Genomic DNA, 26950 nt, shown 5'->3' with positions numbered 1-26950 from the left:
CACCTTTCTTAATTGCCTTCCCCTCAGGAGTGACCACAGGGAATGGGGCTACCTTGGGCCTCTCCATCGTGTTGGATCCTGTGATGGAACAAAACATGAGTGTGCAGCATTTACAGGGAACAGCTCCAGCTAAATGTAAGTTCACTCAAACAAGAAGAAAAAGACAAATATTTTCCTTACCACAGTCCTGTATGAGCTTCTGCCAAGCCAACGTTGATCTCTGCCTTTTTGCTTTGTTGCCATATGGATCTGGAGAGAAAGGAGTGGAAGGGGAAAGTGTTGCATTTCCCTTTAAGGAAGGCCTAAAGGAGCTCCCTTAGTGGCACCAAGTTGTAGTAGGAATTACTTAAAGGAAAACATTGCAGGCATGGCAGCACTAACAAACCATGCCAGTGTTACCCAGCAGTAATTCTGGTGACTTCACTGGAAGAGGGAATAACTGACTGCTCTAACTTTCAAACCCCAAACTCTACTTTGCCGAAGCAGCACTGTGGATTTCCTATTAATTAAGCCACCACCACGAGCCCTGCATTGACCATGGCTGCTCAGAAGCTCATCCCACTGTTGGAACCGTACCCTTTTCATCTGGCAGGTATCTGAAATCCATGGGCTCGCTGACTTCCTGGTCCGAGGGCCTGCGCAGCTGCATCTTCACGGTGACAGGCTCGGAGATGTCCCTGAGGAACGGCGGCGTCCGGAACACGATGGCGACCTGGCGGTGCACGTCGGCCTGGGAGAAGGAGCCTTTGGCCTCCCAGTTGTCCAGCACAAACCTCACTTCTATGTCATCTACGCCAGGAGAAACAGAAGGTGCTTGTCAGGCTGGAAAACTGAGAACTTGCAGCAGAAAAAAGGGGGAGCAAAGTGAGGAGCTGAGATCCCACAAACCTGGAAGCTGTTCCACCCAGCTCCAAACCCAAACCACTCCAAGGTGTGTGCTGAAGGGTTTCAGCCCTCCAGCAGGAATGTGTCCATTTGGGAAAAAGGGAGAGAGAAAACCTAGTCCAGGTTACCTTTCTGGACTTTGTCACACAGCAGAAATATTTCATCTCCTCCTTTGACGCTTCCACAGTTCTTGTTCACACGACAAATTCTCAATTCTGCGGTGTTGGGAGCTCCTGGAAGCAAACAGGCAGATTTAATGACCCAGAATTGCTGGGACTTCAGAGTGTGACACCCTGAAATCCACACAAAGCAATTTCCTCCATACAGGAAATTCAGCAGCAGGGTCTGACATTCCATGATCCTACAGCTTATCTCCAAACACAAGACACCAGCACTGCTGTGCCACCACTCCCTAACCATTGTAGAGCAGTCCTAAATACTTCCCCCACTGAGGTGGTTGTGCTCAGCCCCACTGCCCTTCAAGCTGCAGAATTCAGAGCAGTTCTGTGGGTGACTGATTACCTGGTACAGTCACACTTCTCTGGAAAGAGCTGGGCTAGCAAGTCAGGAGAATTCCCCTCTCTGAGGATCTGGCTGCAGCTCTGTTCTCAGAGCTGCTTGGCCATCCAGCCTCTCCTCTGTTCCCCTCTGCAGGTGTCCAGGAGCAGCTCCATAATTTCACACCTTCACTGAGGGCAGCAGGTTCACCCCAAAGCACTCAAACTTCCAGCCCCAGACTGTGGCTGTGCAAGAACAGCCCTCAGGATAGCTGAGGATGGAGAGCTGCCTCCCTCCCAGCATGAATTAGCCCCCACTGAAAGCTGCACAATCTCATGGCTATGGGTGACTCCAGCGGGATGGAGCCACGCTCTGCCTGGTGGTGTCTGGCTCCATTCTGGAGCAGCAGCTCCAAACACATTTAAAATGTCTGGAATGATCCAGCTGGTGCTGCTTGGACACCATGAAACTGATCCTCCATGAGGCTCCACCACAACAGGCTCCCCATTCCAGACTCAGAGAAGAAACACAAAAATCAAAGCTCATGGTATCAACCTCAAAAAAAAAAAAACAACCAAAAACAAACAAACAAACAAAAAACCAACAAACAATCAACAAAAACCAAACCAAACCAATTTGCTTTAGACTCTCACTTTGAATCAATTCCTACCCAAGTACAGCTAGATTACACCTAGAGTAGAGCTCTGGTAACCTCTCACCAGTCCCCATTAGGCAGTTACTATCTGCAGTTCTACTGTCACTGTTCTAGTGGGAGCTCAGCCCCATGCACTACATGACACACACCACTTCATTTGCTGAATGAATCAGAACCCTTCAAGGGAGGGGAAACCAAACAAACCCAGAAACAGCACAGGGCCATGTGATTGACAGCGTCACAGTGAGCTCTTCACAGGAAGGGTAAATTAAGAATTGTGAGGAAAAGCCTAATTTTACCATGTTTCACTTCTGTGTGCTTGAATGGCATCAACAGCAGAGAATCAAGGAGTGGTCTGGGTTGGAAGGGACCTTAAAGATCATCCATTTCCAATTCCCCAGCCATGGGCAGGGACAACTTCCCCTATCCCAGGTTGCTCAGAGTCCCATCCAGCCTGGCCTTGGACACTCCAGGGATGGGGCAAACACAGTTTCTCTGGGCAGCCTGTGCCCTGGTACAGTCACACTTCTCTGGAAAGAGCTGGGCTAGCTATGAAGGATGAGAAAGAGAAGAAAATACTGGATTTGAAGTGTCCAAGCTGGCTTCCATGGTATCTCTTTGCTCCTAATCTGAGCAGATCTGTGGAGGCTCAGAGCCCAGGGGTGCCCAGCCTGCAGTCCCTGTCCCCTGAGGGCACAGCCTGGCTGTAGGACAGAGCAGCTCTAAGCAGGCTGACATTTTTAAAAGCAACTAGGATGTGAAACTGAGCAGGGCTGTTCTTTACAATGTGTGGTTGGATTTATTTACAGAGCTGCTGTGCTACAGGGAGGGCTCTGGGTGTCAGAGCTGCCCACAGACACCCAGCACCGCCCCTGCTTCCCCCACAGCAGCTCTGCAGGCTCTGACATCAGCCCACCAGCTGTAATCATGATTTGGCACATTTCTAAATGGTAGCTGAGACAGAGCTGCAAATCTGGTGCATCAGTTTTTTATCTCAGCCCTGATTATTTCAGTGCAAGGGTTCTCAGTTACACAATGCTAGCAGCTCCAGCTTCTAGATCGTTCTGGAGGAGACTCTAATTATATCAGAGCCATCTGAGATCATACTCAGCTTACTCACAATGGTTTGTGCCCACATCAACACAATCCTAACAACTTCAGGAAATGCAGATTAATTTTATTCAGTACTTTCTGCTAAAATGGACGTCAAATATTTAGCACGGAAATGCTCATGGTGCAGAAATTAAAAATGCTGCAGGGAAGTTTTTCAGGATTAAGAGTTCTTTTGCTACTCTGCTCCCAGAGGAGTCCAGCACACAATGAGGGCTAAAATCCTCAGCTGCTGATGCCCTAGGGATGCCCAGTTTTGTGGAATGTGGAAAACAATGCCAAGGAGTGTCACACACTTCTGCACCCTCCTGGAGCATGACCAAAGACTCCTCCATTGCCCACCTGTACATGGAACAGCCACCAACCAGGACACAAAAGGCCTTCACACAGTTTCCCACTGGCAAAAATCTCTCCTGCAAGTCACATTCTAGAGCCCTCACAAGGCAAAGGCAAGACTCCTCAAGGGCACAAACAGGCTCCAGAGGACTCTTGGAAAGCAGATCAGCCTTGAGGCAGCCATGCATCTCACTACTATCACTTGAATCACTTGGCACATCAGGCATGAACCCTTCCTTGCAATTACACTGCTGTGGTGAACAAGGGCTGGAAAAACACCTGGGTGTGAGTCCAGGAATGCCATGGACAATCCTCACTCTGGCTGGCCAACATTTCACCCTGGGATCATGTCTGAATGTTTGCTCACTGTGCCTTGCCACGGGACACTCATGCACCCAGCAGTCCCAAGCCACAGAAGTGACTCAGAGCTGGCACAGACCTCAGGAAGAGAAAGAAGCTGAAGAGAAAACAAAAAGGAAGGTAAAGAGAGCCATGTGGCTGAGCCATTGGTACTCACTGTTGTCGTAGATGGGGTTGGAGATCAGAGGAGGCAGGGCTATGCTGTAGTTGCCGTGCTCATCAGGGAGGAAGGCCTGGAAGCAGAGCCGCACCACATTCAGGTCGTACTCGTCGATGTTGTGCAGCTGCTCCTCGGGCACTGCAGGACACACAGCATCCAGGTCAGGCACAGAACCAGCATCAATTCCTCACCAAACTGGGGATGAGCCCTCACCAGTACAAGAGATGGAGTTGCCCAGCTGGACAGGGGCTGCATGAATTAATCCCTTGCTCACAACCAATGATACTGAAGCCTTTCACGCCTTCCCTGCACCCAACAAGGCTCAGCTCTCTGAGCTCTCCAGCTGTTCCTTGTGCCTCGGTTCCTCACCTTGCCTGCCACAAGTTTCATGTAGCTATAGCTTAAAAGTAATTTTTTATTCTTTGTGCATGATAAAATTTACAAAATTAATGTTGTTGCCCAAGAGAAATACTTTGGTACAAAGGGATCCTAGGGTCCCATTAAAGATTTTCTTTGGCCACATGGTATCATTATTTTCCTCTGGAGACTGAGATGGAAGGCAATGCCTGGGGCAAGAATGAAGCTGAAACAACAGAAACCTCTCCCCATCACCACCAGCAGTGTCACAGCTGTACCTTTCAGAGCAGGGATCAGTGGAGCCATTGGGATACAGACTTGTGACACAAGAAGGAAAGCCCTGCTGGAAAGGATCCATTTCCTTGCATATCCCTCCCAGTGTAAAGCCCAGCAATGCATTTCACTTCAATTCTGTTCACTCATTATTTTAATTAATTACAAGACACAGGGCTTGGAGTATCATTACTGAACACTTCATGTATTCCCAGCTTAACGGACAATTCTGGGAAGAGCAGCCCCCTCTGAATTCGACACTTTCCTTTAAGGTGTGACACTAAACCATTGTGTTGGCATTCAATGCTAGTAAAAATGAGAAACTGGCTTAGTTTCGCTGAAATAGAAGTACTGATAATTAAAATAATTGCAAGTGTTTCTGTCTCCCCAAACCCCTCCCAGCAGCAGTGCAGCTGTTCCACACTTCTCACAGCTACCCAAAGCCAACATGTGCCAAGCCACCAGATCACCAGCTCTCCACTCCTCCCCTCCCTTTCAAAGGGCTCTTGCAAGAGCAGAAGATTAAACGTGGCTGTGATAAGCAGCCTGGGGACCACGCTGTACTGATTAGATTGCCTGCTCTGACCTTTAGCATTTATCACTGGCTCAGGTCCCCACCCTGCCATGAGTGGGATTCCACAATGCCCACTTGAGTGCCTTCTTCCTTTTACCTTTTGATAAGTGTGAAATTTTAAGTGTGATGAGCTCAGAATACTTTCCACTGGGCACTCTGAGTCCTTCTGGTGCTCTGAATATCAATTTCTCCTGGTCTCTGGTGCAAAGGGAAATCAAATTTCCCCTTTCCAAGCCTGTGATCTGCACTATCTCAAGGCAAATACTGCAGTGAGTACAAAACTGAGCAACAGCTGTGTGAGTTTCAGAAGTGTTGAGCCCAGGGGAGTCCTGCCTGTGGCACTGTGCAGGTTGGTGCTGGCTGTGTCACCAGACACACACAGTTTTATACTTTAATGCCCTTCCTTAGCTCACCTGCTACCCTGAAAGAGGATCTTTAGGAAATGGGTCTGGAGCAGAGAGCTCCTCAGCCTGACCTGGATTTGGCTGAGTTACAGCCCAGCTGCCTCTGAGTACAGCTGATTCAGGGAACACAGAAGGAAAAGTGCACTTCCAAAGGGCACCTTGCAGAAGGGCTATCAGGAGAGCAGCTCTAATCCATAATCCATGCCCTGACATCATGGAAGCTCCCAAGGACACCCTGACATGAGGGCTCAAATTCCTGTTAGCCATTGGTGACCATGTGGGTCACTGCAGAGAGCCAAGGGGTGCTCACACCTCAAACCTGTTCACAATCAAACCAAGCACACAGATTCAGTACCTTTGCCTGAGTAAGCTGTCTGTGCGTGGAAGCTGAGCACGAAATCTGGATCTGGCTCCTGACCCTGAAGCCAAAGTGAGGACATTGTGGTTGTGCAAGCAAGGCCCTCTCTCATGCTAAAGGAGCCTCAGCCCTGCTCTGGGCCCTCCACAGGGAAATGTGACTCTTCCTCAGAAACATCTAACAGCAGACTGAAGCCTAAGAGTACTCTACAAAAGCAAAATACTCTAGATATGGAGAACATTAGCAATGCTAATGCTCAAATGATGTCATTTCCTCTGCCACAAACTTGCGCAAATTCCCAATAAATCTGTCCAACACCTGACACAGGAGTAGTGTGCCAGGAACGGCAAGGGACAGAATCACTGGGTACAGCTCATTCTATTGCAGCAAAACCACTGCTCCTGATTTGCATGTTTGCATAAACCATTTAATAGAATCTTTAAAAATCCGGGGTTTGAAAGAGGAAGCGTTCAGTCAAGAGTGATTCCTCTTGGGCTATTTTTAACTCCACAAGAAGAACATAACAGTGCAAGAAAAGGAGAACAAGACAGCTGCAACTCCATCTTGTGATGACACGCTTCAAAAAAGAGAGAGACACCAGATTCCATGTGCATATGAAGAAGCACACAGCTTTCACCAATTTCAAAACAAGACAACCGTCCAAACAAAACAAAATGCTGTTATTTTTAACAAACATCTAATCCTGCTCCCTCTGAAGTCCATTTGAGAGCAGCCTCTGCCTTGGAGTGGATGCTGGCTGACACCTTGGGAATATTAAAAGCAAACAAAGCCGAGGCAGACAAACAGCCTGAGCAATGCCCGGAGCGCGGCCGGGTGGAGGACGGCCATGTCACCCCATCTTATTCCACCAGCTCCTGTGCAGAGGAACAACAGAGGGGTTAAACCTGACAAACCTGCAGTCATTAGAGTTAGGAAACGCTGTCGAAGATTTTGGGAACGCTATGTACTGGAGAGGAGGAGCAGCCACCCCACCAAGCTCGGCGCAAGTAGGACAGAAACTGGGGGCATCGCAGGTGGGAAGGAAAAACATCATCCCATGCGGCACCTTGGGGGCACAGGTGTGGTGAAAAAAGGCTCCAACACAACACAAGAACCAAAAAAAACAAAAAGGGAAGGAGTTCTCTGGTTTTGGCAAGCGTTCAACTTCCTCTTCTGACTGCTGCTCGCTGTGTGGTACCACACCTTAGTGTCTTCATCTGGATCCAGCTGAAAGAGCTGGAGCCCAACCAAAAGCCTGGGTATACTCCTGTGATGGCCCAGTCTAATTATAAAAAATAGCCTTCACTGGCAGAAATCCTTTAACTGTAGTTAACTCTGCACACAGGAACACATGAAGGACTATTCGTAAGCTTTACAAGGAGCTTTCAGAAGCAACTCAAAGAAATTAAAATAATATTTTAAAAATAACTAAAATTCTAAAGTAAATACAGAGTATGATGTAAAAATTGCTCATAAAAAATACCAGCAGCACCATGGTAAAAGAAATGCAACCCCGGTCACCAAGATTCTGGCAATAGGGTTGCAAAAGGAAAACCTGCAGTTATGGCCAAACCCAGGGAGGATTTGTTGTTCATCTGGAAAGGCACTACAATAACTAAATAATTTCATTATAGATCTGTTTACAACTCTTCTGAAAAATATGCTGGTTTCTCAGCTTTACTAAATAATTATCTTGGAAATAATTCCCTAATCCACTATCTGCTAAGGTGGGAAGGGACCAACACAGTCCCAATGTGGGCAAAACACCCCACATAGGCTGAACTGTGAACTCCTTCCAACCTGAGCTGGCTGATCCAGGCAGCTCCCAGGCATCAGGTTTGGGCTGTCTCTGTCTCCAAGATATTGTCTCTAAAATCCAGAGATACCTTGCTGGGATTCCACTGAATTCCACTGTGAACCTGCTGGATTTGTTTCTGTAACACAAAATTGAAGACTTCCTGGGTTGAACACACCAACATGCAAGTCCAAGTTTGGAAAAAAAATTAAAGATGCTGGTAATGTCAGGCATACTGTTTATTAATTTCTAATTATAGTTTTATTGATTTTTTAGTATTTCATTAGCTTTCAACATCCAGCAAGGCCAATAAAATGCCATTTATATGATTAATTTAATGGGGGGTTAAGGGCTCTGATGTTCACTCATGAGGTGATACATCAGGGAAAGTGGAAGTTTATTCTGAACACTGAAATGATCAAGGGTTTGGTTTTTTGACTGATAACACCTATCAAACAGCACATACCTCACACAGAGCCCACCATCCAGCTAATGATGTCACCCATCTGGAGTGGGCAGCGCTGGAGGCATCTCAGATTAACCTGCATGGAAACTTCCAGGGCAATGTGGTGTGACACAGTCAGAGAGGGGGCTCTGTGGAGAGCACATCTCACCCTGCTGCAAAGGGACATCCTGTGACCTTCCCCTGTCACTGAGGGGCTGCAGGGCCACATGAGCCACATGAGATGTCAAAGAGAATGACCTTCCACCAGTTAAAACACCCCAGAGATCACACTTCATTAATAATCATCACACATCACTCCCCACATGTGTGGGGAACACACATCATTAATAATCATCATGAGTTGTTTCTCTCTTACGCAGATGAGGGTTTTTAATTTAGGGATATGCTGGGAGCTCGGTTTCATTTAAGGGATGAGACAGAAGTGGTTTGCCTGCAGGGTTTTGCTCCTGGAGTACAAAGATACCCCCCTTGGCCCTGATACCGACTGGGCAGTCTAACTCGGCCCATGCCCGAGGTTTTGCTGCCAAAGGTGGCTCTGCCCAACCTTTCCAGCACTGCTCAGGCTGGCTCGGCTCTCATGTGGTGAATCAGATCAAGGAACTGGTCTGGCTCAGAACTATCTTGCCAGAAGGGAAGAGGAAAAGGCTTGTTTGCAGCCAGCTGGTTCCCACGACAGGCAGCCCTGGCGCAAGGGAATCGGTGGAAGCAGAGCTTCTTCCAGGGCTGCTGCTGATTTACAGCAGGATCAGCCAGGCAGGGAAATGGGCTGCAAGCCACAGGTCCCTCTTGGTGCCCAGGAGGTCCATTTCAGACCCAGCTTATCCCCCAGCCTGTGTCTGCTGCAGCCACTGCTGTGCTGGGGCAGCCTTTTACTAACACTTTCCAAGGGGCAGGATCATGGAATGGTCTGGGCTGGAGAAGACCCTAAAGCTCATCCAGATCCATCCCCAGCCATGGTCAGGGACACCCTTCCACTGGCCCAGGTTGCTCCAAGCCCCATCCAACCTGGCCTTGGACACTTCCAGGGATGGGGCAGCCACAGCTTCTCTGTGGGCACCCTGTGCCAGGGCCTCAGCACCATTAAAGAATTTCCTTTGTATATCCAACCTAAATTCCTCTCTTTCTGGGAATCCATTACTCCTTGTCCTATCACTACAGTCCCTGATGAAGAGTCCTGGTTAAGCTGGGAACAAGGGGAGGGAAGGACTGTGGCAGCACAGTGTTTCTTCTCCCAATACACCCACACCTGTTTATTCCACTGAGATCCACAAAAGGTAATTTTCAATCAATTCTGCAGAAAAAAAGAGAAAATTTTACCTGTACCTTGAAACAGAACGTGCATCAGCAACACCCATTTTTCAAAAAGCATAAACTCAGGGAGCTGATGAATGCAAACAGCTAAAATTCAGATGCCATTCTACAGTCAGTAAATGTCCAAACTTCTGTGGATTCATTTCCCTGGTTTACAGAAGAAAGAAATGCAGGGGAGGCAAATGGCCTGGCCAAAGGAAGAACTGGGAATACAAATTACAACTTTCAAAACTCTGCACTTGTTTTGTGTAGACGGTGTTTCTCTGGTTTCCTTTCCTGTTTTAAATTCAATGTGAAAAAGGTGAAGTTGAAACAGATTTAAACGAGTGTATCCATCAGCCTCTGTACATTCCTGATACCTTTCTTTGGCAGTTTCTGTTTCTATCATAAATAAATAAAGAAGTCAGCATTTTTGTCTTGCTACCTGGTAACTTTCCTTTTTAAACAATTTGAAAGGGGGCTGTCCTTCATTATTAACACATGCATATTGGAATGAGCAGAAAGGAGCATTTGCATGAGAGCAGAGGAGCAAAGGGCTACCCAAAACTAAGCCAGGGCCATGCCCTGATCAGGACACGCAGCTTCCCTTGAGTGGTTTGCTCGGTGCCCCTTCCAAAGGGATTCTCACTACTAAGATTTTACACCTCAGGATGTAACTGGGGGGCTGCACATTTGTTTTAATAAAAGAAAAGAAGCTCAGAGCTCCTTGTGATGTCCGAGGAGATCGTTACAGCAGACACCTTCAACCCATTGCCAAGAGCCGCTCACGGAATCCATGAAACTCCACAACACTCCCTGTGGAGCTGGCGCAGGTGGAGAGGGGGATGCTGGGGACAACACAGGAGAGCAGCAGCAGAGGAGAGGGGGTTTCTCATGGAAGCAGAGGCGGAGGAAGCGCGGAGGGGGCGGCGTGGGCAGGGCGAGGGCGTCACGGCACAGTGACGAGCGCAGGGTCAGCCGCCGGCGGGCGGAAAGGGAAACGCAAAGGAAACGCTGCGGAGGCACAGCAGACGTGCTGAGGTGTGGGCTGCAGGGGAGAGCCTGAAAATGAACTGCATGCTCCTCAGCACGAGCAGCTGCAAAGGAGCAGGAGGACTGAGCCAAGCTCCAGGGAGAGTCAGGTTATCCCCGCTGATAAAACTGCCTGGAATTTGGGGATTCTCACTCCGAGATGAGTCCAGAGTTTTTGTGCTGCCATGCATTTGGCTAGAAAAAGGTCAGTCCTTTGTAACACTGCACTGAGTACAGTTTTTCCATAATTTAAAGAAAACATTTAGGGCTTTTCCTCATTGACAATTAACTCCAGTTGTTATTAACTCAATTGTTGTCTCTATGTCAAGTCACACCCACTCACAAAAGCTCTTAACTGAAAACTGGCTCTTCTTTTAATTTGAGTTGGCTGTACATCAGACAGTGCATGGGAAGACAAGGATATGGCACAACTCAACAGCTCCTAAAAGAAAACAAACACCATAGAAAGCAGACATGGACCAGCTCCACTGGCGGAGTAACTCTGCTCCTTCGATGCTGTGCTATTTGTATCATCATCATCACCATCATCATGCCAAGTAATCCCAGTTGCATGTTAGGCTGACACTGTGCCCCATTTCCCTGGAGTGCTCAGAGATGAGAGACAAAAGGGATTTCTAGAATTCTTGAGATTGTTAGAGGACTAAAATACATGGCACGTGCTTTGGGAACTCCATGGATCACAACCACGGTGTGGAAACAGCAATTCCCTCTCTCTCAAACAAGGCTAACACAAGAGGAGCAACCTGACTGCAAGTCATCCATCCTAGTGAATGCACACAGCTCCTACAGCCTGTGCTGAACTTCACAAGGCACAAATGCTGCCAGCCAACACTGGGAGCTCATAGGGAGACAGCCTTACACAGATGCACTTCAAAAATGACCCAATGCACCTCCAGCTGGGCACACGGTAGTGATCTGCCAACAAGTTCTGATCATCCAGGGATTCCAAGGTAGGCATCAGTTGTTTTTAGGGTCAATACTCAACCTCTCTTCCCCAAAAGGAGGCTCAGGACAGGGAATGCTTGTCCCAGAAGAAAGTGGGAAAGAAAAAAGAAAAGCCTACCAGCCCACAAGCACCCTGAAGGCTCGTTTTCCATGAAGTTCCTTTGATGATGTCATACAAGAAATGAGTAACACCAACTTGCGACCTGCTCCAGAATGTCTCTGAACAGGGTAGCCAGATGCCTCTCTGAAGACACAGAGGTAAAGCACAATGCAGGATGGATTCAGCACAGCCTGCACAATCCTGGAAAATGTACCAACACTCCTCTGACCTTAAAAAACAAACTAAATCCATACATAAAACTCTCAACCTTGTCAAGCAGTGAACATTTGTGGCAATTGCTGCTCGCAAAACCCTGTTCTGATCAACTAAATAAACACATAAAAACATTCCTGTCACTAATTCTGTTTTATTAGACCTTGGTCCCAGGCCTTTCTGGGCTCTGCTCAGCATGGGACTGCCCTGGAGGCCGCTCTCAAGTGGCTCTGCTTTGTGCTGACACGTTAACATGCGCCGAAGGGCAGTGACACAGCTGGGGATTGCCAGCGGCCCCTTCTCAGCACAGCCCCTGCCCAGAGCAGGCTCTCCCCTGTGTGTCACCCAGGCAGGCTCTCCCCTGCTGCCAGGGCAGAAAAGTGGCCCCCTTCGCTGCTGGACTGGTGGGAAGCAGCCCAGGATCTGCCCGGATTCTACCGAGCTCAACTTTCCGTGATCGCCCAAAATTTATTAGTGGATGTGGAGTCAAGTGTCAACAACTGTAAAAATCTACTTCCTTCTAAAGAAAAGTTCCCCTTTCATTGCTTGAAATCAAGGTAGAGCTGGCTGAGTCAAGGCAACACAATTCAAATCCTTAAAGTGTTTAAATTGTGCTGATGAACTAAACTCTTGTCAAAATACTGTGTGCATAGATAATCCTAACTAGGGTATTTGTTCAGATGGGTCATCAGGGCCATCAGCCTGATTCCAAACAGCTGCTCTAAAGTGAAGAAAAATAGCTAAGACATTTCTTATTCTGTGATAAATTCAGCATCCTTCTTTCTGTCCCAATTCAGGGACATGTATTTTTAAAGCCAGCCAGAAATCCAGCTCTCAATTCTCCATTAAGGATCTTACCTGAATATAGCAAGAGTTCTGTGGGTATTAGAAAACCCACTGAAGTGTCTGGAGAATCTCCAAGGCCCTGCTTGGGGAATTTCACTTAGGGAAATGCATGACTACATTGACATTGCTTAGCTAATAATTTGGGGGTATTTATGCTTTTAATTTCATTCCCCCCAGTTGTGCCTGCATTCTGCATGTGCTGGTCCCACTGCAATTGGCCAAAAAATGTTGCAGTGTGCTCCCCACCACCTCTGTGCAGAGAATTAGCAGTAAAATTGCTGTGAGGGGAGCTGGTTTAACAAGTTTATCTGAATGGAAACCACTCTCCTTTTTTCATTTTTTGCTTTCAAGTTGGTTTTCCACTGGAGCACTCGCTGTGGGGCCACGCAGCCCCTGTGTGTGGTGGTGTGAGGAAAGTGGTGGGAGTGTGTGAGCAGGGATGGAGGGGAGAGCAGGATGACTCCTCCTGAGAGCAGCCCACAGATCAGTCACGTCAAACAAAACCCTTCACAGGTGTGGTTCTGCAGCAGAAGGCCCTGCCTCTGACCCTGATGAGTCCAACCACAGCATCACAGGATGGTTTGGGGTGGAAGGGACTTGAAAGATCATCTTGTTCCACCCCCTGCCATGGGCAGGGACACCTCCCACCACACCGGGCTGCTCCAAGCCCTGCCCTGCCCAGCCCTGATACTGCAGTCCTGCTCTGGGTTTCTGAGCTGCCATGCTGTGAAATCAAGTGAGGGGCAGCTCCCAGGGGGCCATCAGCCCCCTGGCCTGGCCACAAGAGACACAGCAAGAGAAGAGATGAGATGAGATGAGATGAGAAAGTGACAAGTGAGATTTCTACTGGCTTAAGTTGTTGAAGTGTTATGCTAATTCAGTCTTTTACTCTCATCACTGCCATAACTGGGGAAATCCAACTCCCAAGATACTTGGAGACATTTCCAGGAAAGGTTTCTGCTGCTATCCCATTCCTTCAGTCCAAGCAGCAACTCAGACTGCTGCTGGGAATTACAAAAACTCAATAGAAAAAGAAAAAGGGCAACTATCCAAATAGATGCATCATGTGATGACTGGGAAGAAAGACTGGGAGGGACACAGAAGGGGAAGACTGCTTCTCAGAAAGAGAGTTTTTGGAGAAGAAAATAAAGCTCCAACCCAAAAGCAAAGGCAGGACAGGACAAACAAAACCCCATCACCCTGCCAAGAGAACCAGCTGATTTCCACTCACCATTGAAAGGGTTAATTTTCTTTGAGATTCGTAAAGAAATGGATTCCTTCAGGTCTTTCTTCTTCACACACTGAATGCCCAGGTTCTGAAAACTGAAGCATATGTGGCCAGATTTCAGCAACTAATAACATCTTCAGTGTAGACTATTAAATAAAATATTTGATTAGTGTGATAACATCCAGTGTCAGAAATTTTAAAAAAGCTTCTTTTGAGAAGGGTGTACAAGACCTGAAGAGCAAAGATGCTGTTTTTCCTAAATTAAGGGCAGACACAGAAGGGAAAAAATCCTAAAATAAAATTCTAAACAATTTACATTCTTAAAAATATGTATTTCTATATTAAAATTTATTACTCTGCAGTAAACCTACAGTGATTAAAAAGTAAGATACTGAGTTTGGGTGATTTATAATGACAATCATTTTTGTAATCAATAAACCTGGTAATTTGCATTAGTTAAAGGATTTGCTCTCCTGCTTTTATCAGGGAATGTAAATCTTAAACACTATTATAAAGGGGTTTTTTTAAACAGGTCAAAACAAGTTTTTAAATCTCACATAGTTATGGAAAAGTTCTGAAGAGCTCAGCTCCTCCTGATTTGCATAAAGTTCAGGTCGCCCTGATGCAGGAGGTGGGGGGAGTCCCAGGCAGGCTGACTCTTTCCCACATGGAAAAACCATGACATCATCAAAGCTGAGTGGATGAAAAGCAGGAAGTTAAAAAAAAAAAAAAAAGAAAAAATAGAAATAATCTGTGTTTCATGATGTTATAATAAGCTCTGAAGATGGGTTGTGCCAGGCATCTTTCTCCAGAAGTCCCAGCCATTTCCCTTTCTTTGAAACTCCACAAACCTTCTTTGCTTCAGCAAAAGAGCATCTAAAGATAGTCCTTGTTCCTGCCAAGAGTGCTGGTACACCTCTGAACCAGCCTATCCTAGCAGGATGTCAAGTTTAATCTCCCTAAACTCCCCTGTGTTCAGAGGCTCCCAAACCCTCTGCCATCAGGCTCCACTTCCAGAACCTCTGCTGGCAGAGGAAGGCACAGGCTTCCTTTGCAAACTGAACATGGCATGACCCAGGGGAAAATAAAACACAGCAGCATCTCATCATTCACTACAGCACTCTGCCTTCCTGTCGTGGCTACTGACACTCTCACTGGGACTGCACCTTGACGAGCAATCCCACCGCCACCTGCTCCTGCAGGAAGTACTTTCTTTAGGGCTGGATCACAGCACACATCATTTCCCCCCCTCAGAACACCCACTGTGCTCCACAGATTGTTTAAAGCACACCTCCAAGCCCACAAACAGGGGCAGCTCCTCTTTATACCCCCAAAGGAAGCCTCTCATGCACAGGAGGCTTTTCAGCGGCCCGAAATTGTCAGATTACCAATTTATTATCAATCATCAATTGTCAGTTTTCAAAGGCTGTGCTGTCACAGTGAAAGTGTGCGTTTAGCCATGCCTAGGCAGAGCTGGGGCAGAGGAGGAACTGCTGAGAGCCCCAGCAGGGCTCTGGGGTTTCACATCGATGGGCACTGACAGGAAGCAAGTGAGATAACAAGAAGAGAGAGGGAGAAGTAGGAAGAGAGAAGAAAATTAAAAACAGCTAAGAAAACTATGATATCATCCTTGCAGAGAGAAGAAACTAGGAAGTAAAAAACCTGAGTACACAGGCAGCCCCACAAGCTCTGACTTTCATAGCCTTGCCTTGATGCCTCGGCCAGGGAGGGCTCTGATCAACTCTGGGCAGCAGTACAAAGATCATTATACCACAGGCAGAACAAAATGCTTGGGAACTTTCAAGCATGGGGAACTTTGAACAGCAGAAAGCAGAGTAATTACTCAGAGCAGCCCAAAATCTGTGATTAATAATTTCACTTCTATTGAGAGAAAAAAAAGGATTTCTGCTCAATTTGGGATGCTCAGCAAGAGTAGAGAGCCAGAAACACTATTGACAGAGGACATCTCCTGCTCACTAGTACTGGATGAGGCTTTTCTCCAACACAGACACGAAGAGAAGAATGTGAAGGTTGAGTCACCAGCCACAAAAAGGAAAATGACTTTAAACATCCAGATCCAATTATGGATCATACTGTTCTTTCATCTTAAAGCAACCAATGATTTGTTAAAAAAAATGAGTGTACCGATGCTGGAAACATTTCAAAGGGAATGTGTCGAGCCTCCTCCCATCAGGACCTCCAATGTCAAGCACAAAGCTCACAGTTTCACATTATCAATAACATGAAAGCAGCCCACTTACTATTCTGTAGGTAACTGAGAGGCTCATATCCTAAAAATATTGAGAAGAATTCATGGATGGAGCAAACAAGCACCAGTGCTAGAAGCGAAACATGGACTATGCCAAAGGACAGGATTTGATGCAAACATATAATGGAGATGAAACCACAATCTGCAAATAAATATCTGCAGAGCTTCTTGGCATGACATCCTGCAATGGCCTCTCCAACAGGCTCGCCTGTGCCCCCACACTGAAGCTTGTGCAACCAAATGCCAAGAGAAGAAGCAATTCTCAGGGTCTGCCTGCACTCAGTGATGGGAACACAGGGCCAGAAAAGGAGTTAAGCAATCAGGCTTTCTGCTTTGGGTCAGCAGGCACAGAGTGAGGGGAGGAAGTGGGATGGGCCAGAACAGCAGACTTCCTTTGGCCTTGGCTGAGGAAGCTTGGTCTGAGAAGACCAAGGGGAAGCTGGTGAATGGATGGTCAGAGGAAGGTGGAAGGTCCTACTGGAGTTTAGGATGCTTGCAAGTCAGGGTGCTTCGTGCCCCAGAACATGCTGCAGCACATCCCTGATCCCTTCAGCCTGGGCTGGATGCTGATCCCATCCCTGATCCCTTCAGCCTGGGCTGGATGCTGATCCCATCCCTGATCCCTTCAGCCTGGGCTGGATGCTGATCCCATCCCTGACCCCTTCAGCCTGGGCTGGATGCTGATCCCATCCCTGACCCCTTCAGCCTGGGCTGGATGCTGATCCCATCCCCGATCCCTTCAGCCTGGGCTGGATGCTGATCCCATCCCTGACCCCTTCAGCCTGGGCTGGATGCTGATCCCATCCCTAATCCCTTCAGCCTGGGCTGCTCCTTCCGTCGACAGGCTGGATGCTGAAGAAGCATCTCCACTGTTTATTTCACCATCAGTGAAATAAATCACCACCTTCAAAACAGATGTGTCTTCAGCTCTCTCCTTTAATAGTGTCCTACTGACTAAACCCACGTAAACATGGAGTAATTTCAGCAACACCAACAGAATCCCATTGGCCTGAGAACTCTGTGTAAGAGCTACTTATGCACTGAAATATTCACCTGATTTTCTTCCCAGCTCAGTTATGCTTACCCCAAAGCAATAGCCTACTTCCATATTTCCTGCATTGCAAACTGTGAACCACAAACAGCTTGCCAGTTCTAAATTCCCTTCTCCAGCAATAATCACTCCATGTTTGCTGCAGCTTATTCTGCTTTTATTTTGTTACACGAGACTTGGTAAACTTGGAGGAAACACCACCAAATACAAGAATATCTCAAACACAGTTAACAGCACTGAGGAATGTCTTGCACACATCCTGAGTTTTCCTCTCTGCATCCACATGCAGATCCTTCCCTGGCACACTTACTCTTCAGAGCTGGGCCTGAGCAGAATCCGTATCTTCAGTCAGAAAACCCCAACCCAAACAACAAGCAACAGCGGTGACAGCCACCAACATTCCCAGATGTGTCACAATCACTGTCTTCTAGATTATATGATACTCAGCCACTACAGACTTTCTCCAGAAAGTCCAAATACAATTTCCATGGAAGGTGTGAACTTCCCTCATTGCCACGAAGCACAAATTCTAATGCTGTTACTCTTTCTATTACTCATCATTTTTACATGTAGGAAAGAGTCATGCTCAAGAGTAAGATGTATTAACGAACAAGGCTAAAAAAAGTAAGTGGGAGAAAGGAAAAGAAGACAGACATTGGGGGAATGGTTGAAGGAAAGAAAAGGGTGACAGGAAAGAAAAAGTACACATGTAATATCAAAAAGAGAAGGAAATACTTCCAGGGAAGTTCCCCAGGACAGATTAGTAAACTACAGCAAAGACAGCATTGTAATTGCTTTTTTAATCATTAATATGATTAAAAGATTAGCAAATCACTTGCACAATTAATCAAATTCCCAAGCAACAGCATTACTCACGACAGGACTCGCCGATCTGGCCCGAACTCAGCCTCGTAGTAGCCATCTCTGCAGTCTTTGCCAACCAGATCATGGGGGTGTGGCTTGTAGGGCTCATTCTTCGTTACCAACGTAGTTCTTATTTTGAATTTTCCAAAATAGTTCAGAATCTGCAAAAAAAATGTGGGATATTTTCAAGGTTTTAGGTATCGGCCCCCAGCTGTTACAGAAAATCAATTCTATCCTGAAATGCTCTGTGGAAGACACCAGAGCTACCCAGGGGACCATACAGAAATGCTGCCTGAAGAACAAGTCTACCTCCAAAGATTTAGGAAAAAAAACTCATAAAACCTCTGGGATGAGGATAATACCTGTGCATGGAACACTAAGTAGTGAAAGAGGATCTTAGCAGATACAGGATAACATGACACAATCCCCTCTGAAGTTGTTGGGTTTTTCCCAACTAACTCTCAGATGAGTAGTCAATCTTACACTCAGGCTGGGCAGCAAAGTCTCAGGCTCCTACCAGAGCTCTCACAGCAGTCATCAGCCAGTTCAATGCTCCTTTCTCAGGTGCATGAAAGCAACCTCAAGCTGATGGCTACCAGTGAAGTCACCGAGTGTGGGGGAGTGTAAAAGGAAAAAAAAAAAAGGAGGAAAAACAGTTTGGCCTCAATTGTTTGACACATAAAAGCTTGAAAGCAAATACAAGACTTACTCAGGCAATGTTTGTGCAGAGGTGAGTTTTCCTCCTCCACTTCCCCTGCCCTATAAGTAACAGTCCCTCTCCTCCTCCTGAGACTCCAAGGATCCACAATGTATCCTTTTCAGTCAACACTTCAAATCCTTAACTTGAACTGTGCTCTTTCACCTGTCATCATCTGTTTGCATCAGTCTCCAATTTGGCTCCATTCAGTCTTCACACAAGCCACTGTAACTTTTTACCCTTAAAATGATACTTCCACTGCTCCTTCACTTTCTGCAACCATTACATCATTGCTCCCTCACTTTACACCCAGCCCCATGAATGTGAAGCCTGATCTAGCTGCTTTTGGTTCTCCAGTTCCCCCTTGATGTTCATCTTCATAACCACACCACGAAATTTAATCTCTTCCTGGCCTCTCTCTTCACGTTTCCATCTAGAGAGGGGACTCCCCTGGAACCCAATCAGCACTAAAGCCTCCCACGGGCTCCAGGGAGGCAGGAATTCACCTAGAAATCACCTGCTATCAGCACAATCAGCTCTGTCATCAATAGTCACCTTTCAAAAGAACAAACTTGGCCAGGCTTGCATGGTCACAAACTCATGTCCCACCTCCCCTCTGGGTTCTGCCTGGCCTTCATGTGCAGCACAGCCCAAGAAAAGAAGAAACAAGGCTTGATTCAGCCCATTCAGCTTGTGCCCTGACACAGACTGGGGCTGAGAGTCTGTGCAAGCCTCTACTCTTGCCAACAGCCCACACAGTTCCTTGTTCAATTGGCAGAGTGCTGAAAAATGAGTCTGGCACCATCTCCATTTCCTGCATTCCCTAACCAAACCTGGCACTGGGATAGTCAAAGGGAACCCTGCTTTGCTTCTTCTCTCACTGATTCCGGCTGCAGGGCTGGAGCAGCTTCCACAGCTGCTTTTGTGCAATAGAGACTCACTCTGCTGCTCAACATGACTACCAACACTCTCCTTCTCAAACCCTCCCTCTTAAAGAGCTTTTTTGCCTCAGCATAAACCATCTCATATTTCTCACATCTTCTCTATCTGTCAATGTCCTGCTGTGATTCCAGAGACTCCATTTTGGGCTCCCCATTGGTTTTTATATGCTGGCACACTCTGCAAACACAGATACACAGCCTCTGTTCCTGGGCAGGAAGATAGCAACTGCTCTTAACTTCCCATTTAAACTTGAGCTTTCTCCTCTAATCTCAGCTCTGACAGACTTCCTAAACTGAAAGAGATCAAGGAAACGCTGGCAACTTAAACATCAGAAAGGGGATCAGAAAGGATCTTCTCTTACCCTACCTGTCTACGGTCTCCTTTGTCCAGCCTATGAAAGCTGCTGCCCAAGTGGTTCCATTCCAGCTCTGCTGTCTCTGTCTTTGTCCCTGCTTTGGCACAGCTCTCAGGGCTCCCCTGAATCCCTCCATTCTGGATTTCCCAACCCATCCATGGTGCAACCACCCCACCCATCATCCCTGCAGATGCTCTGAGGACTCAGTTCCCTGTTCTGAGCTCATTTTGAAGTTCTGCCTTCACACACTTCATGCTGGTGTCTTTTGCAGAGCCCATTCTCCCCATCACGGGTGATTGTTCGCTTGCATAAAGCGCCTTCTTTCATGTTGTGCCCAGCAACCTTTCAAAGCCTTTCCATATTTTGTAGGCAAATTCCTTCAACTCTCCCCCAAAATTCATGCTGCAGTCCAAACCTTAAAACCAAACCCACGTCACCCAGCTAAGAAAGCAGAGCAGACGTGCACGCAGAGAAAGCTGCTAATGAATGGCTCCCAGCCCTGGAGTCTTCACTGCGGCCCCTCTAGCAGCACTTTGTAAACCACCTCTGCACCTTCTCCTCCTCCTGGAAACCAAATCTTTTCGTGACCAGGAGCAAGTAACTCTTTTCCCACTCTGCTGCAGCTCCATTTGCATGCCAAGGAAAGAATCCCAGAAGGAGAGATGAAAAGCATTGTATTTACAGTGCAGAGTCCAACACATAGCTACGAGCACACAGGCACTGCTAATTCCTGGATAAAAGCAGAATTTACCTGGATGGAAGGGAAGGACTTGTTGTTCTCAGTACTGCGTTCTCCTGGGATGCTGCCTGCTGATCTTCCCTCACATTTGTATCTGAAACGCATGCCCCTTTGCCTGGGTTGCTCAAATATTTCAATGTAGGGCTCAGGGCCACCTTCAAAATAAAATAGTTTCAATGTTAGGACACAAGAGAGCTTAAAAAGCAGCAGAAGATGCAAGAATTAGAACTTCTAGACTTTTGATTTACATTACCATCCTTCCACTTGGTCTGAAATCCACTTGGTGGATTTCAGGAAATCCACTCTTTATTTTTATGTACATGCACATGTTGAAGCTGGGGTACAAGGAAAGAGAACAGATTTGGATGAAACATCCATGGTATCAACACCATGGAAGTAATTAGCAAAAAAAGACACCCCTCCCTCCATCTCTTCTAGAATTTAGCTTCTTTTAACCATTGTAGAAGATGTGTCTGATGAAAGAAGGTTTTATACTACAAAACCCAAATCATTATTTGGGATTTCTCAAATCATCATCCAACATTTTTAGGAATATTACAGTTCTAAGAATGGCTGTCCTCTCCAAGCACTGGTACTGTCAACTGCTGTGTTCTCTTAAGCATCCTCTGGAAGGGAAGATGTTTGCTCAGAATTCATTGATTTAGTTCCTATCAGAGTGCAGCAGAAACTATTCAAATTATGTAAAAAACCCCCATACTCCTAATGGATGGAAGCTCACTATCACTGTGAGCTCAAAAAATACCTGATTGCTCGTATTGAATTCTACATTTTGAGCTGCCCACCTCCCATGGGGCTGGTTTCTAGTTGCAGTATCTCCCCAGACAATGAAACCTCAGAAATGTATTGGGCAGCTGTCAGAAGGGAGGTTTTCAGGAAAGACAGAGTGATAGCTGAGAATAAGAGACAGCAGAACTCTTAAATGGGGGGAGGGTTAGAAAGACATTAACTTAGCAAGAGCCTAAGAACTCTTCAAGTGATGTTTTATTGCCAGACAGCAACAAGCTGTTTCTTATATCTCACTGAGAACATCAAACAGGACAGTCAATCAAACAGTGACAACAGTGGGATGGCATGTGAAAAACAAACAAAAGAGGCTAAGTAAATATTGTTGAAGCTGAATCATCACAGTGCTACACAATCAGAAGAACGTAGCTTATGGAAATGTCTACTGAGCTCTCTGTCATCTTCACATAATAGCATCCTCCTCAAGCAAGGCTGAGCATCACAAACAAACAGGACAGACAATATCCTGTGGCACAGCACTGAATAAAAGTGCTTGGACTTCAACATAATAAGCAAAACAGTTATTAAATATATTGAAAGTGCTGAAAGGGTAAAAGAACCCCAACTTCCTTTTGCCCAAGGTCTGTGCTGTGAATCCACAGCACACAGGTTTTGGCAAAGAGGTGGATTCCAACCCTAACTCCATAATAAAGGCTTCTCTTTTGTGCACCTATATTGGTTTAGGCACCTCTGCCAACACAAAGCTTGAACTTTATGCCTGGGATTTGTTGATCACAAAAGATTTCCAGTGCTGCAGCAGTTCATACCCAAAGTAGGAAAATATTACAACCTAAGAGATAAAGCAATCAAGAGCAGCAGAGAAGGGATGGATGGAAAGAACGACATGTGAGACATCACCTCAGTGTGACCTGGATGCACATTTATCTGTCACACACCTACAAGCAGGGGTGGAACTGCATCCTCCACCGTGTGAGAGCAGCTCTTGGATGGGCTTCAACAACTGGAGCCTCTGCAAAACCTTCACAAGCACAATGCACTTCCACTTGGGACTGTGTTTGGGGTCAGAACCTTTGGGAACTGTGGTTCAGGGCTCTTTACAGACCTTTCCAACACTCAGTCAAATGCAGTTTCTAAACTGATTGCCTCCCACCAGGTAGATTTTAAGTAACTTTCTGATCACCAGCCATGAGCTGTCACATTAAATACACATTAGCCACTAGTCTAGTCTAGGTTCCTCAGGGGGATGGTCCCTTTTCTAGATACTTCCAGCTCTTTACCAAACTCTCCTTTAGATGAGCTTTGCATATTTTCTCTTTCTGGAAAACAAGCAAAAGGGAAGGGGAAGGCAGGCATTGATAACAAAAAAACCTAGAAATGACGTAAAGCTGATTTCAGAGAGAGAGCAGAAGTCTGGGCTTCTCACAAAACCATGCTCACGCATCTGTGCACGGCTATTTTAACCTCCACACTTCAGCTTACTCCAATGCTATTGCATTGATCAGCACAAATACAGACACGTATCCATTTATAAATTAAAAATCTGTGTTCAAGTTAAAACAACCACATTACAGCAAAGTGCCTCCTAATCTGGGAGATTCTCATGCTTACATAGCTGCCCAGCAGACATGCAGGACACCCACAGACATTGTGTATTTGTCAGAACCAGCCAGAGCCTTGCTGCTCACCACAAGAGCGCAATCACTTGAGGTCTTTAACTCTTGCTGCTTTAACCAACAATTTCCCTTCAGTTCTAGCAATGCTCGCTTGAGAGGGCTATTTTCTCACCTCTCAAGAGCCATTTATTTTAAGGCTCTGGGCTCAGTGATCTTTACAGGGCTGTGGTTGAAACAAATGTCATTGAAGGTAAAGCCACCGCTCAGCAGCAGGTGTGTTTGTGGGAAAGTAAAGCTCGGTGACACAGCAGCCTCCAGAGATTAAACATTAAACTTCATTTTGTCTTGGCTGCCTCTCTCTCTATTCAAGAATCACGTTATCATCTCTGCTGTGATTATCAGTGTCATCATGTTTTGTGCAGAGAGGAAACACACAGAAGTGTTTGTGAGAGGTATTACCAGCACTCTGCAGCCAAGTGTCTGGTGTTCCCTATTTCTGTAAATCAGCAATGTGCTTGGAAGTGGCACAGCTTAACTATGTCACAATCTGCTCTCTGACACACACAGAGGTCTGTTAGCTCCCACACACACACTACAGACCTGCCCTCCACAGGTCTTGCTTTGTATGTCAAACAAATGTGAGATACACCAAAACCCAAACTCTCACTAATTCTAGAGGAGAAACACACAGCTATTCCTATTTATTACCTGCCTGCCCACAACTACTCCATAAAGCATTTGAAATGGAAGAAAAAAATCTAGCTAATCCTTCATCTAAGTTCTTAAGAGTTTAATTTGTCTTTGTAATTAATTCTAATTGCCTATACACATGCTAGCAATAGAAACATTGTGCTGCACATTATAACCTGCCTGTCATTCTTTTTGTTATTGAATTGCTTTTTCCCCCTCCTGCCCTGAATACAACACTGAATAATTTTAAAACCTTCACAAGCACAATGCACTTCCACTTGAGACTGTGTTTGGGGTCAGAACCTTTGGGAACTGTTGTTCAGGACTCTTTATAGACCTTTCTAATAGTCAGTCAAAATGCAGTTTCTAAACTGATCACCTCCCATCAGGTAGATAACCCAAACTATCATATATAACTGGGACATTTGATCTCCTATATTCTCTTTAAAATTATTCTGTTTTAATAAACTGAATAATTTTAAAGAGGATATAGAAGATCAGGTGTCCCAGTTATATATGCAAGGAAAAGAGGCAAAAGCAATGACAGCTATGAGAGTTCAGCAAGGAAAAGAGGGAGAAGCAGTGACAGCTGTGAGAGTTCAGCCAGTTATGATCACTCAAGAACTGAAGGGTGTTTTATTCTCACATTTTGAGCAATACAAAGAGCAACAAAAGGACAATCCCTAAAACTCGGAGCAGACTTCCATCAGACCTCTCCATGACAAGAAACCTGTGAGAGTTTCAAGTTCAACACAGCCTGTGCCACAAGGGAGGAGGTGTGACAACCCGATCAAGGGCTCTGTCTCATTCCTTTGCTCCAAGCAAGCAGGCTCTGGGGCAACTGCCCAATTTGTCATTTTCTTGCAGGGCCAGGGGTGAACAGACTCTCCATCAACACCTGCATGCGAAAGCAGAGCAGCTGTGGGTCTTTGTGGAGATGTGAAAGTATCACCCGAAACCCTCCGGCCTGCAGGGAGACACAGATGGGAGAAGCGTCGCTATTTAACTCTGTCACCGCTCTGAACAAATCCCTGGTGGCACAAAGTCTGTCATTTCTAAAAAGCAAGAATCTGCAACACTTCAGGCAAAGCGGGAGGATGGCAAAGCTTTGTCACAGCACACCCCACCCAATTTAAGCAAAAGCAACTGGAACCGCAACACGATTTGATTTGGGAAAGTAGTAATCTACCTAGGGCTCCATAAACTGCACAAATTCTAACAGAGACCGAACAACGCTCGTGAACTTCCTCTTTACTATCGTGTTACATTACAAAACGGCAACTAAAAGAGAAAAAAAAACAACCGACAAAAGCTAGCTAGTACCAGGAAGTTATAAACTTCCCCCGCAGAAAAAATTCCTTATCTGGTTCCTAATTACACTGAAAATACATAAAGACACGAAGAAAAAAAAACAACCCGAAACTGCTCTCTCCTGCTTCATTGTTGCGAGTTTAAAATACATCATAACATTTAAAGCACAAGCCCAGCTGTTTTCTCCCCGCGTTGATAGCTGGCACACCTATATATTTATCAGGAGTGAAAGTTCATACCTTGCTAAGAGAGAACAGAACACACACTCATGTTCTGAAAAGCAGCTTTGCCTAGAGATACTATTCGAATTAGTATAGCCAAGTTTCAAATTTAGGGGCTTTTTTTAACCCTAAGAAAGATACCAAACAGACGCCTCCCGAAACTCGGATGACAAACTCAGTTTCATTTAGCCTCTAGAAACTTAATTGTGCGTTTTGTTGTAATTACTCAGAGCAGGACCCCTTATCTGCATTACTTTTCATTTGTGCCATCACTATTTCTCATTCATTTGCATTCTCACAGCCGAGTTCCGATGTGAACGGGATCCCGATGACCACGACCCAACCTCTAAGCTTGTTGTCTCCATCTCAGACTGGGACCCGCGCGATTATTTAGCACCTAAACGCTCCCACCGCGCAATTTTAAGACCCATTTGGAACGGAACAGCCTTGTAAGCCATCCGAACGCCAGTTCGGCCCCGCAGAGTAAACACCCGCCAAGAGATGCAGCGAGGGCGGGCGGGCAGCGCTCGGAGCCCCCCGCCCAGCCCAGCCCGGCCCGGCCCCGCCGCCGCTCACCGGCCATGCTGACAGCTCCGCTCCGGCCTCTCGCCGCGGGGCTCCGGCCCGGGCCCGCACGCCTCGCAGGAACACTGGCACGGCCGCGGCTGCCGGGCTCGCCGCCCTTTTCAGGGGGAATTTCCCGTGGGGCGGGCGGGCGGACGTGCGCGCTGGGCTGAGGGGCGGTGCGGGGCCGCCCCTCGCCCCGCCCCACAGCACCGGGACAGGAGGATCGAGCCCCGTGGCACCGGGACAGGAGGATCGAGCCCCGCGGCACCGGCAGGCCCCGCTCCGGGATGGAGCTCCGAGGGGACAGCAGCAGGCACAAGTCCGTGCTGCGGCCCTGCCCTGGCCGGTAGCCAAAAGTACGAAGGAAAAGTTCAGCGGTTCTGATTCCAGAGCAGGGCAGGTACAGCGAGAGCTGTTTCGTTCCGAGGGCATCGCCCCGACACCCCCGCTCTCCTGCTCCACCAGCCTCGAGAGACCAAGCGCTCTCCTTACCCAGCTTTTTCTCGGTTCTATGGAGCCTGGTGGTCAGCCCAGGAAAAGAAAAACTCCAGGCAAGACTGTACTGAAACCTTCCAGCACCTTCTAAGCCCCCCGTGGGGTTTATAAGATGGACAAGGACAGACTTTTACCTTTTACCAAGCCTGTAGCGACAGGGCAAGGAGGAATGGCTTTAAACTGGCAGAGGGCAGGGTTACGTTCAATACTGATAAGGAATTCTTTACTGTGAGGGTGGTGAGGCAGTGGAACAAGCCTAGCCAGAGAAACTGGGGATGCCCCATCCTTGGAAGGGTTCTGGGCCAGGCTGGATGGGGCTTGGAGCAGCCTGGTCTAGGGGAAAATCTTCCTGCCCAAAGCAGGGGGTCAGAACGAGACAGGCTTTGAATGCCCCTCCTAGCCCCCTGTGATTCAATAACTAAGCTGTACATAACTAGGGACAGACCAAGATTGCAGCTAAGGTAA

The 26950-nt window shown here is 46.8% G+C and overlaps 1 protein-coding gene across 1 annotated transcript in view; it reads right to left on the bottom strand.

Moving 5' to 3' along the window:
* REL (REL proto-oncogene, NF-kB subunit) overlaps positions 1–26071 on the bottom strand; it is a 29358-nt gene extending 3287 nt beyond the window's left edge. The window contains exons 1-9 of the mRNA XM_063152785.1: positions 26000–26071; positions 20836–20978; positions 18103–18251; positions 13910–14001; positions 4002–4142; positions 1014–1118; positions 577–789; positions 181–249; positions 4–78 (exon numbers count right to left, since the gene is read on the bottom strand). Coding sequence (XP_063008855.1) covers positions 4–78; positions 181–249; positions 577–789; positions 1014–1118; positions 4002–4142; positions 13910–14001; positions 18103–18251; positions 20836–20978; positions 26000–26006 — 994 coding nt within the window. The 5' untranslated portion in view covers positions 26007–26071. The remainder of the gene's footprint in view (positions 1–3; positions 79–180; positions 250–576; positions 790–1013; positions 1119–4001; positions 4143–13909; positions 14002–18102; positions 18252–20835; positions 20979–25999) is intronic.
* Positions 26072–26950: the final 879 nt, after the last annotated feature.

This window comes from Melospiza melodia, chromosome 3 (assembly GCF_035770615.1).
Source record: "Melospiza melodia melodia isolate bMelMel2 chromosome 3, bMelMel2.pri, whole genome shotgun sequence".
Taxonomy (NCBI): domain Eukaryota; kingdom Metazoa; phylum Chordata; class Aves; order Passeriformes; family Passerellidae; genus Melospiza; species Melospiza melodia.
Note: the sequence above shows the minus strand (reverse complement) of the source record. Positions and strands in the feature narration are given on the sequence as shown.